Source organism: Dendropsophus ebraccatus, chromosome 8 (assembly GCF_027789765.1).
Source record: "Dendropsophus ebraccatus isolate aDenEbr1 chromosome 8, aDenEbr1.pat, whole genome shotgun sequence".
In the NCBI taxonomy this organism is placed as follows: domain Eukaryota; kingdom Metazoa; phylum Chordata; class Amphibia; order Anura; family Hylidae; genus Dendropsophus; species Dendropsophus ebraccatus.
In genome coordinates this window covers 33,542,229-33,555,283 of record NC_091461.1, presented here as the reverse complement: position 1 = coordinate 33,555,283, position 13,055 = coordinate 33,542,229, and the positions used below count along the sequence as shown (strand labels likewise).

Sequence of the window (13,055 nt, the reverse complement as noted above, 5' to 3'; positions counted from 1 at the left end):
ATTTTTTTCTGGTTTCGCAGTGTACTTTATGCAAAAATTCAGCCTGTAATTGCAAAGTACAATTAGTGACGCAAAAAATAAGGGGTCATGGGGGTTTCTAGGTGGAAAAATGCAAGTGCTATGACCTTTTAAACACAAGGAGGAAAAACCGAAAACGTAAAAACGAAAATGGGCCATGTCCTTAAAGGGTTAAAGGGGTAGTCCACCAAAAAAAAATTTCTTTCAAATCAACTGCTGCCATGAAGTGCCAGAGATTTGTAATTTACTTCTATTAAAAAATCTCAAGCCTTCCAGTACTTATCAGCTGCTGTATGCCCAACAGGAAGTTGTATTATTTCCAGTCTAGAGAGCAGGAGAGGTTTTCTATGGGGATTTGCTACTGCTCTGGACAGTTCCTGACATGGACAGAGGTGGCAGCAGAGAGCACTGTGTCAGACTGGAAAGAAAACACCACTTCCTGCTGGACACACAGCAGCTGATAAGTACTGGAAGACTTAAGATTTTTTAATAGAAGTGAATTACAAATCTCTGGCACTTTATGGCACCAGTTGATTTGAAAGAAAACATTTTTTGGTGGACTACCCCTTTAAGGGTTAAGGCAGAAAGGTGGAGATACCAATAGGTTATGGGGGCCAAAACACATTTTTTGCACAGGGGCCTTCTGCAGTCTGTGTCCGCCCCTGCGTGTGAACAAACCCTAATGGATTTACACACAGCGTTTTCTGACAATTTCCAGTGCGGTTGTTTTAGTCAAAGTCAAGAATGGATCAAATGAATTAGGAAATATAAAGGAAAGAAAAAACAGGATGAAAGCCTGCAATGGCTTCTTCTAATAACCGCTGCGGTATATAACACTGTCCACCTGTAGAACAATCGCTGAGTGCTGCGACCACAGACACCGAGCGACGCCTCACACTGTTACCGCCTACAGAGGGCGCTGTAGTTCTAACGTAAACTCCATAGAAGGCGGCCCCCCCACTGACGTCACGTTACCAGGTGACGGGAGAGACGCTGAGATTAGTCGAAATGCGGAAGCGATCAGCCAGGGCGCATGCGCACTAAGGCCGCTTTCAACAATTTTTCAAAGCAGCGGCAGCAGCACGATTTGGCTGTGTAATAATCGCGGAGCTGGCAGCGCTGCTGGGACCGGACAGGTGCGGGCATCTGCGGGCATGGACGAGGCCGAGGAGGTAGAGGTACCCGAGTACTACAGGGAGGACGACGAGGACGAGGGGGGAGAAGAAGATGGAGGTGGCAAAGAGTTTTATGAATTCCAGCCTCTCCCCACACTGCTGGAGGATGAGGTGAGAGATCTCCCGGCGCCCGGGGTGGCTGCAGGCTGCCCTCCTCTCAGGCTGCCACTGGCCACCTGTAGCTCTACAGGAAGGATGGGACTACACTACCCAGCAGGCCTGGATGGCATCACTACAGGCTGGCATGCTGGGAGTTGTAGTACCACACGACAGTGAGCCATATTGTGCGACACCATGCAGGCCCAGCTAGTCTCACAGGGTCAGATGGTGGATTGGGATAGGACTGCTTAGGGTGCAATATGCTGCAGGCCTGGGGTACCAGGTAGGGAAGGTATGCTGGGATGTGTAGTACTACACAGGGTGCAATATGCTGCAGGCCCTGGGTAACAGATAGAGAAGATATGCTGGGATGTGTAGTACTACACAGGGTGCAATATGCTGCAGGCCCTGGGTAACAGATGGAGAAGGTATGCTGGGATGTGTGGTACTACACAGGGTGCGATATGCTACAGGCCCAGGATACCAGGTGATGAAGGTATGCTGGGATGTGTGGTACTACACAGGGTACAATATGCTACAGGCCCTGGGTACAAGGTAGGGAAGGTATGCTGGGATGTGTGGTACTACACAGGGTACAATATGCTACAGGCCCTGGGTACAAGGTAGGGAAGGTATGCTGGGATGTGTGGTACTACACAGGGTACAATATGCTACAGGCCCTGGGTACAAGGTAGGGAAGGTATGCTGGGATGTGTGGTACTACACAGGGTACAATATGCTACAGGCCCTGGGTACAAGGTAGGGAAGGTATGCTGGGATGTGTGCTACTACACAGGGTACAATATGCTACAGGCCCTGGGTACAAGGTAGGGAAGGTATGCTGGGATGTGTAGTACTACACAGGGTACAATATGCTACAGGCCCTGGGTACAAGGTAGGGAAGGTATGCTGGGATGTGTAGTACTACACAGGGTACAAGATGCCGCAGGCCCTGGGTAACAGGTGGGGAAGGTGTGCTGGGATGTGTAGTACTACTCAGGGTGCGAGATGCTGCAGCCCCTGGGTCTCAGGTACTTCCCTAGAGCTAGAGACTAAATGCTGCAGGACCTGGGTCTTGGATGTACAAGGTATGCTGGGATGTGTAGTACTACACAGGGTGTGAGATGCTGCAGGCCCTGGGTCTCAGATGGGGAAGGTATGCTGGGATGTGTGGTACTACTTAGGGTACAATATGGCGCAGGCCCTCAGTCTCAGATAGAAAAGATCTGCTATGATTTGTAGTACATCACAAGCTAGAGACTATATGGTGCAGGGCCTGGGTCTTGATTGTGGAAGGTATGCTGGGATGTGTAGTACTACTCAGGGTGTGAGATGGTGCAGGCCCTAGGTCTTGGATGTGGAAGGTATGCTGGGATGTGTAGTGCACACTGCAAGATGCTACAGGCTGTGACTCTCAGATAGGGAAGGCATCCTGGAATCTGTAGTGCCACACAGGCTAGCTAGAACTACAGGGTACAACTTGAGGCAGTATGTATTCATAGTACCCAGCATGTCGTGAGAGATAAGTGCTAAGAGTCATTGGGCTGGAAGAACTTGCTGGGACTTCTGGTACCACCCCTATGTCGTAGTGTTCCCAGCAACCACCACCTTTATGCATTAGTGCTGCAAAACCGCTGCGGTGCATGCTATAACATCTGCAACAAGATACAATTCATCAGAGGCCTGGCTGACGCTATGGCAAAGATCAATTTAAGTTGGCCTGCTGGGAGTGGTAGTACCACTAGGACCAGGTAGCATCACCGTGCTTTGTCCTGATACGTCAGTGGGATTCATTGAGTTTGTTCGGATGGGGTCTGGCGCAACGCTATGGCTTCCTTCCTGGACGTGCGCCATAGAGCAGATGTGAACAGGGCCCAATGGAACATTCTTCTTCTATGTTGTTTTCTTTGCAGAAACATTTCTAAACTGTAATCCTATCTCTAACAACATCTGGATCATAGTAAGCAATGGCATATCATGCGGATCGGTTGCCACTATATGATTGGTCGGGGTCTAAACCCTAGGACTCCCATCAGACCATGAATCATACTGTACACTAGTATTCCCCAACCTACAGCTTTCCAGCTGCTGCAAAAGTACAACTCCCATCATTCACTAATAACAAAGACTGTTAGGACACAACTGGAGTTTTACAAAGACTGTAGAGCTCTGGGTTGAGGAAAACTGGTCCCCAACCTGGCAGCATGATGGGAGTTGTACAGCTGGAGAGCCTCAGATAAAGGGAACACTGATCCTTAAAGGGGTACTCCAGTAAAAATAAAATTCTTTCAAATCAGCTGGTGCCAGAAAGTTGTAATTTACTTCTATTAAACAATCTCCAGTCTTCCAGTACTTATCAGCTTCTGTATGCCCTTCAGGAAGTGGTGCATTCTTTCTAGCCTGGAGAGCAAGAGAGGTTTTTGTCGGGGCTTTCTCCTTCTCTGGACGCTCCCTGTAACTGACAGAGGTGGCAGCAGAGAGCACTGTGTCAGACTGGAAAAAAATACACCACTTCTTGCAGAACATACAGCAGCAAATAAGTACTGGAAGACTTAAGATGATTTTTAATAGAGGTAAATTACAAATCTGTATAACATTCTGACACCAGTTGATTAGTAAGAATTTTTTTTCTGCTGGAGTTCCCCTTTAATCTGAGGGCATGCTGGGAGCTCTTTTTTTGCATCCGCTGGTCAGCCACAGGCTGGAGAACATTGACTTATACTTTACTAGAATTGTATTCCAGAATCTGGTCAGACCTAGTCCGCTGCAGAGTAAATCCAGAAGGGGGCGCTACAACTCGTGTCTGGTTTGTTTTCTGGAACAATAGGGGTCCCAGCAGTCCCCTCCCAAGTGCCATCACATACAGGCGAAACGCCCTTCAAGTGTCACTGTCGTGTTTTTTTTGCAGGAATCAATACTCCAGGCGATTTTAAGAAACTTTGTAATTGGGTTTATTAGGCAATTATGCCATTATCTGCATTCATAAAGACTTTCCCCAGGTCCCCCCTCCCCTCCTCTCTCTCATCCACTGCTCATTATCAGGAAATCTCAACTCTTTTACATCAGTCGCCCTTTCTGAGTTATGGAGAGGGGTGGGTGTGGGGGCGGGGGGAGGGAGATTAGTCAGCAGCAGAGAGCAGAGAAAAAAGGATTAGACAGTGGGAATTGTGTGAAAGCCGGTATTCAGAGGTCAGAGAGGTCAGTGCTGACCTCAGAGGAGATAACCCGGTCATGTAGCTATATATATATATATATATATATATATATATATATATATATATATATATAATTTATATATATATTTTTTTGTAGTAATGTTTTTTTTAGCAGAGTGAAGTATTCTTAACCTTTTTTAAGGAGTATTTTTTTTAGCTGGGATGATCAGATGTCTGGGTCATCTCCAGAGCGGCAGATCTCATCCCGGTATGTAGTGATGGTTATTACTATACTAATGTGCTCCAGGCAAGGCCAGCCGGTGATCCAGCATCAGGGTAATGGACGTCCATGGCACACTGGTGCACCCGCTCAGCCCATCTGGTCAGGTGCCTCAGCGACTGTAGAGCAAATTGCTGAAAAAGTTACTGCTGTCAATAACAGAACGGTATGAGGACACACAGGGCATCGCAGCGTACTGTGGATGGAGCTGTGTACATGTATTTACAGACCAGTCACAGTCCATGCTGAGCCCTGTGCACTCTCTAAAGCACGGGTGTTAAAGCTGCACCCCTCCAGCTGTTGCAAAACTACAATTCTCATCATGCCTGGACAGCCAAAGTGATGGGAATTGCTGTTACCTGTCATATTTTTTGACCCATCATCAGGCATAACCAAGAAAAATGAGGGTCCAACGGCATCTGTTCATGTCCGGCCTTGTTAGTAGAGCAGATGGATGCCCGCTGGGGGTCCACAATCCCAAACGTGGACACAGGAGACACTAAGGAAGGCAGAACTTCTACAGCATCCATGGTGAATTAAGAGTTTCAAGCTTTATTTATAACATCTGGTACGGTGTGCGATGTTTCAACTCAGATGGGTCTTTGTATCCTTGATAAAGACTCATGTGGGTCGAAACGTTGCGCACTGTACCAGATGTAAGTAAAGCTTGAAAATCTTCATTCACCACGGATGCTGTTGGAGTTTCGCCTTCATATCATCAGACATGTAAAAAATTATTAATCGCAGCGGGTCTCAATGGAGACCCACTGTGATCAGGAGATCATGTGATCGCCATTCACTCCCTGGCCACTCACTAATTCCCATAATGCAGTCTCCTAGACTTACATCGTCAGGATTGGCCCTTACAGAGATACAGCTGGGAAGTGGATGGCACTGCCACCACTGTCTCTTCTTGGCTATATCTCCTGTTCATAGGGGGTCACAGTAGTGAGATCTGCTGTAATCAGGAACCTTTGACAATTCTGATGACCTGTTAAAAGTAATTTTTCATGACAGTGACTCCTTAAAGGGGTTATCCAGCGCTACAAAAACATGGCCACTTTTCCCCCTCTCTTGTCTCCAGTTCAGGTGTGGTTTGCAATTAAGCTCCATTTACTTCAATGGAACTGAGTTTGAAACCCCACCCCATCTGGAGACAAGAGAGGGGAAAAAGTGGCCATTTTTTTTGTAGCGCTGGATAACCCCTTTAATGGATCTATGTGCCCATGCCTGACTGGCATCATTGGGAATTACTGGCAGTCCAACGCTGGTTGCTCAGTACAAAGGTTCCCAGGGGCTCTGAGGACTTCTTATAGGTTACCTCCAGCACCGTCCTCCCGTCTGTAAGAATGACTCAGGAACCCTTACAGAGGTCAGTGATGCCGGTAAGGATGCTATTGGGACTTCTGCATTTTAGTTAATAGAATCCTATCCGTTAGTAAACCTATGAAGCCTACCTATATACATACATACATACCTATGAACCCTACATACTATTGGCTACATCCGCCCATTCACTTTCTCCGTTACGTCATTTATATTTGCAGTATTGAAGGAAGCACTGTCACAGACACACTATCCAGATGGGAACCTGCTAAGTGTATGTCAGAGGACAATCTTCTGGTATATGTTGGAGATATCCCGCTGCTCATATTAGGGCTCCTATAGACTTCGGGCCCCCGCTGTACTTCCATATGACTCCAATTTCATACCGAGGCGTATAGAGAAATGTGATGTTCTCAATTACAGCGTATTACAGCAATTGTTCCCTAGATACGTTACTTGTAGGGGAGAACGTCTTTGTACTAGAGAGCACCATGTGACTATGGCTTCTTGTGCAATGACCTGTGTGCCTCCTGAACCAGCTCTGCTACATACATGAGAGCTCGCCTCCTGACTGGCCCACAATGCACTGCTCTCTGCCAAGGGGGTTGCTTCCATTTATACTTCGGTCCAGCAGAGTTTGCCTCCGGCGTGGGAGCAAAGCAATTGCTGTCAATGCTATGCTATGAATAAGGAGGTTACGTCCGAAACGCGTCTGATTTAATGGTCGCAAGTGGGGGAGTATAGGTCCTTGCTTTTGTGGATTGTTGTTAGTGAGATCATTCAAGGCGTCCAGCGTATCAGCAGGGACATGGACTGGTCCAGTGCCGGATAGTGTGCGATGATAAAGCCCGATGATGCATTTTTTCAATCTGTTTGGGGTCAGTTTAAAGGGGTTATCCAGCAAAAATCTTTTCCTTTCAAATCAACTAGTTTAAGAACGTTATATAGATTTGTAATTTACTTCTATTTAAAAATCTCAAGTCTTCCCATACTTATCAGCTGCTGTATGTCTTGCAGGAAATGTGGTTTCCTTTTCCTGACACAGTGCTCTCTGCTGCCACCTCTGTCCGAGACAGGAACTGTCCAGAGCAGGAAAGGTTTTCTATGGGAATTTGCTATTGCTCCCAACAGTTCTTGACATGAACAGAGGTGGCAGCAGAGAGCACTGTGTCAGACTGAAAAGAGTACAATATTTCTTGCAGGACATAAAGCAGCTAATAAGTACTGGAAGACTTGAGTTTTTTTCAAATAGAAGTAAATTACAAATCTATATAACTTTCTGAAACCAGTTGAAGAAAAAGATTTTCGCTGGACAGCCCCTTTAAAGACAGATCCCTGTGCAGTGTATATACGTGAACCCAGCCCATCAGGAATCCAGCAGAACCTTGCCTTTAGCTTTCTACCTGTAAAGAGAATAAAACACAGCGTTAGTAAGAATGTCTACAAGGGAAGTCATGTCAGGTATGTACAAGGTGACACAGAGTGCCTGTCACTGCTGACGTCCCTGTGTCAGTAAACGTGCTTTCCCAATACTATCACCATGGTAGAACACTGGTATACCACTCCTCTGTTATTCCTCCTGGAAATGTAAGGGTGTTACCGCTCCCCTTTGTTAGTACTCAGGTTGATGCAATCAGCACTGATTGGACTGTGTCAGGACACACCCCTCTGAGAGAGAGGGAATGGTAACACCCAGTTGTCAATGTATTCAATGACAAGAGGAGTTACGGAGGAACAAAACAACCAAGAGTTTTAACAAAAAATGCTATGGATTGATTATATTATAGGAAATACAAGTACTTACTAAAAAAAAAAAAAAGAAAAAAAAAGAAGAATCTATATAGAGTGGTGCCTTGTTAGATATCATACATGAGATCGTCTGGCATGGCGCCTTATTTGTATGTCTTATACGTTCTTTGGTTATATAAATAAAGGGGAGATTTATCAAACGTGGTGTAAAGTGAAACTGGCTCAGTTGCCCCTAGCAACCAATCAGATTCCATCTTTCATTTTTCAAAGAGTCTGTGAAGAATGAAAGGTGGAATCTGATTGGTTGCTAGGGGCAACTGAGCCAGTTTCACTTTACACCATGTTTGATAAATCTCCCCCATAGATTCCAATTGGTTTAGAGCACAGGTGCCCATGGCTGTGTGAGGACACACGATTAGGCTAATGATCAGGCATAACACTGCTGGCTCTTCTCCATCACAGACAATGGGGAATCCTATGTTCTCTCTTGCCTTTATGCTTATGCCCCTGGCACGGGAGTAGGGAATTAATGAGTGGAGCCCATTGTCTGTTTCTCGTAGAGGAGGGTGGAGGGTCTAATGTTCTCCAATGACCCGGCTGGGGACACTGTGGTTGGCACTGTTATAGAGCAGCTTGATCTGGGTTGCCAATGTAGTTTCGCCAACTGTTAGCTTTATTGGTTGTTCTCTATTGACGTCTATGGAGTGCTTATTACTGGCCTACTGAATAGTCAGAATGGTTCTTTGGGAATAGTCTTAAAGGGTGCTCTGATGAAAAATAGTTTACAAATCAACTGGTGTCAGAAAGCTATACAGATTTGTAAATTGCTTAAAAATCTCACGTTTGCCACCTCTGTCCATGTCAGGAACTGTCCAGAGCAGGAGAGGATTTCTATGGGGATTTGCTGCTGCTCTGGATAGTTCCTGACATGGACAGAGGTGGCAGAAGGGAGCATTGTGTCAGACTGGAAAGAATACACCACTTCCTGCAGGACATACAGCAGCTAATAAGTATCGGAAGGTATACGATTTTTAAACAGAGGTTATTTGCAAATCTGTATAACTTTCTGAAAGCAGTTGATTTGAATGCTTTCTTTTTGCTGGACAACCCCTTTAAAGAGTATCTAAAACTTTAACAAACTTCTGACAAGTTTTAATTGGTGGGGGCGCAGATTCCAGGACCCTTATTAATCAGAGGACCTGAACGTTTCTGCTTGGATTGTCTCAGAAATGTGTATGGGGTATACAGATTCATAGTCTCGTAAACGTCCTATAAACCAGTTCATTGCTCACTTTGCTCTCTGAGAAGAAAAGAGTAGATATGCCTATATACCTTTAGTCGCTGACAAGTGAATGTACATTTAGCTGACACTCCTTCCTTGTCCATCTCTCAGCCCAGTGTTCATGTGTGGTAAGCCCCCAACATGCCCCATACTTCTCTCTCCAACATCATCTGTCATTATAAGGGTTATCCAGGCTTAGAAAAACATGGCAGCTTTCTTCCAGAAACAGCACCTCTCTTGCCCTCAGGTTGGGTTTTGCAGTTTAGTTCTATTGAACTAAATGGAGCTAAATTGTAATACTACACACATCCTGAGGACAGGGGTGGTGCTGTTTTTGCAAGAAGCTGTTTTTTTTTTTTTTTTTAAGCCAGTGTGTCCAGCCCTGTAGTGAATCACTATTACTTGCTAAACTCCATATTGTTTGTGAATGTTCCTCGAGGTGTTTGGTTTCCACCTTTGTACTTGCCATTTACTTAGTCATATGAGGAAACCTAATGATCTCTATAACTGTGTATTTACCTGTTGCAGAATAGAAGCCGACACCTTGGTGATGCACATAACACTGCTCTATATGTAGATACAAACCGTGTAATGTTAGAGCGTGCGCCATTCTATTGCCACTCTAAGTGGATGCTCTATTAACTCTTGTGTTCTTGGAGGAGAAATCGCCCAGAGATGCCTAATGGACGTGTCTAGGATTTCAGAATCATCATTCACCTCCAGTCCTGATATGGTTTGGCTGTAGAATCTATGATCTGGTCCCAGTGACTGGTATCGGAGCAGGTGGATAATGGATAATTTGGGCCGCTTTCACACTTGCATATCATGCCAGCAGCACTCAGGCTGGAGTTCCTGAAAGCTCCAGGCGTATGTGTCAGATGTGTCCACAGGGCTTATTCTCCTAACAGAGGACAAAAAAGGATTTACAGGCAGATCTGCAATGGATTTTATGTGGATGTAGATGTGTTCCCCTCTATTAGCCAGAGCAGAAAGCACAGCCACCCGTTCACTTGGATGCTGCAGTTTAAAGGGGAACTCTGGAGACAAAAAACAAGATGATGTTTTTAAATCATTTGATGTCAGAAAGTTATATAGATTTGAAGATTACTTACTATTTTAAAAAAAACAACCTCAAGTCTTCCAGTACTTATCAGCTGCTCTATGCCCTGCAGGAAGTGGTGTATTCTTTCCAGTCTGATGCGGTGCTCTCTGCTGCCACCTCTGTCCATGTCAGGAGAGGTTTGATAATTCTCTGAACAGTTCCTGGCATGGACAGAGGTGGCAGCAGAGAGCACTGTGTCAGACTGGAAGAATACACCACTTCTGGCAGGACATACAGCAGCTGATAAGTACTGGGAGACTGGAGATTTTTAAATAAATGTAATTTACAAATCTGTATATTTTTCTGGCACACATCTTTTCCCTTTTAACACTTTTGTGCAAATGTCATATATGTACGGTGCAGATTCAGCAGCTGAGGCTGAACCTTTGGCAGCAGGTGTCATCTCTAACATACAGCTGACGCCCTGCTGCAATGGCCGGGATCAGAGATAACTCAGACTTCCAATGGTTTTGATGCCAGGGTTCGGAGATTCTTGATTTTAGCTTTTTGACCCCTTAGATGCCACAGTCAGTAATAAAAAAAATAAAAAAATAGAACAAAGTAGGGGTCTCCCTTCCACCCCATTGTCCCCCACAGCACAAGCTAGAGACAGAACCTAATAGGATAGATATAATACACAGCAAGTCAATAGTATGGCGGTATAATATATGGTCAGGGAAATGCCATATGTCCTGCAGAAAGTTACCAATGCAGACACTAGCTTGTCCCTAGAATAAACCTGCACTGCTCCATTGATGATGTGGCCCACAATACTGAGGGACATCAAGCTGACCAAGCTTATAAGAAGATTTTCTCAGTTGCCCATAGCGACCAGTCACAGCCTTCAGTTCTCCTATTCCTGTGGTAACATGAAAGCTGAGCGCTGATTGGTTGCTTAGGGCAACAAAGACCGCTTAATCTTTTTGATAGTTTTAATTTTTTGTGCAAATGTAGTAAAACATAAAAAATTACATTTGATAAAATCATTTTTTACTGCACGTTCAACAACCAATCAGATTCCAGCTTTCATTTTTCAGAGGCTGTTATTAAAATGCAAGCTTGAAGCTGGTTGGTTGCTCTGGGTAACTGCACAGGGTCCCCCATAGGTTTTTAAGATAACATGTTGGTTATTAATTGAAGACCGTGCACATTTTGGGCGTAGGAGCCCCTTGGGAGATTTCACATAATGATTAAAGGAGAAGTCCAGCAACAATTTTTATTAAAGTATTGTATTGCCCTCCAAAAGTTATACAAATCACCAATATAGACTTTTTACAGGAAATAATTATAAAGTTCTTTTTTCCCTGCACTTACTACTGCATCAAGGCTTCACTTCCTGGATAACATGGGGATGTCACTTCCTGGATAAAATGGTGATGTCACTTCCTGGATAAAATGGTGATGTCACTTCCTGGATAAAATGGTGATGTCATGTCCCGACTCCCAGAGCTGTGCGGGCTGTGGCTGCTGAAGAGGATGATGGCAGGGGGATGCTCAGTGTCCCTCCAGTGCCCTGTGTCCCTCAGTGTCCCTCTGCCTTCATCCTCTCCAGCAGCCACAGCCTGCACAGCTCTCGGAGTCAGGTCGTGACATCACCATGTTATCCAGGTCGTGACATCACCATGTTATCCAGGTCGTGACATCACCATGTTATCCAGGTCGTGACATCACCATGTTATCCAGGTCGTGACATCACCATGTTATCCAGGTCGTGACATCACCATGTTATCCAGGTCGTGACATCACCATGTTATCCAGGTCGTGACATCACCATGTTATCCAGGTCGTGACATCACCATGTTATCCAGGTCGTGACATCACCATGTTATCCAGGTCGTGACATCACCATGTTATCCAGGTCGTGACATCACCATGTTATCCAGGTCGTGACATCACCATGTTATCCAGGTCGTGACATCACCAGGAAATGACATCAACATTTTATCCAGGAAGTGACATCACCAGGAAGTGAAGCCTTGATGCAGTAGTAAGTGCAGGGAAAAAAGCACTTTATAAGCATTTCCCGTAATAAGTGTATATTGGAGATTTGTATAACTTTTTGGGGGGCAATACAATGCTTTAATAAAAACTTTCGCTGGACTTCTCCTTTAATAGCGTTCCCTGTATAAATACATAAAGAAATAGCTGTCAATCATTGATTCGGCCCACCCACTGGACTCCTAGGAAGTGATAATCCCAGAATTTCAGCATATTTTACTAAATCTTTTCACACAATATTATATATCAGTTTGCTCAGCTCTTCTCTATAGTATGATGCTGGTATATTAGTCTGCTTGTTCAACATGACAGGTTCCCTTTAGGGGTTCATGTCTGAGGAGATGTAAATATCAGGGTACGTTATGTTCCTGACATATGGGCCACAGTGATGAGGAGTCCTTTCCCACAGTATAATGTATGAGCGTCTCTGTACAGCGGCCATAGAGGCTGGGTGTAATGGGTGCTGGGCTGAGGAGGTGTATATTGATGGCATACATATATCTGTCTGTACAGCAATACTTTTTACTGATCGTCTAAAGCAGAAAAAGAGGATATTGGGAGCCAGGTGCTGTGTCATAGTCCGGAGCTAAAATAACCTTGTGTGGAGTAAGCAGTTTCCTTTCTGGGATTCATCACATCATTGCTTTATTACACAGCGTTGTTTCCATCTGAATTTATTGGGCCCTGTTTACACAGGACAGTTTTGCTGTGTTTGAACTATTGCATTATTTTACCATCATAAAATAAGTCAAGCGTCCTTCTTGTATGGTATGCTCGAACTTTAGGCGGGTAATACAGACCCAAAAATGCACTCTATGAAGACTATGTGAAACTTCCTGCAGGTTCCATTTACATGATGTATGACACAGTG

General features: G+C 44.9%; 1 protein-coding gene across 1 annotated transcript in view; it reads left to right on the top strand.

Annotated features, from left to right (window-relative positions):
- Nucleotides 1-1,034: 1,034 nt before the first annotated feature.
- The window catches only part of KNDC1 (kinase non-catalytic C-lobe domain containing 1), an 80,711-nt gene continuing 68,690 nt past the window's right edge, over nt 1,035-13,055 (top strand). The window contains exon 1 of the mRNA XM_069980131.1: nt 1,035-1,304. Coding sequence (XP_069836232.1) covers nt 1,173-1,304 — 132 coding nt within the window. The 5' untranslated portion in view covers nt 1,035-1,172. The remainder of the gene's footprint in view (nt 1,305-13,055) is intronic.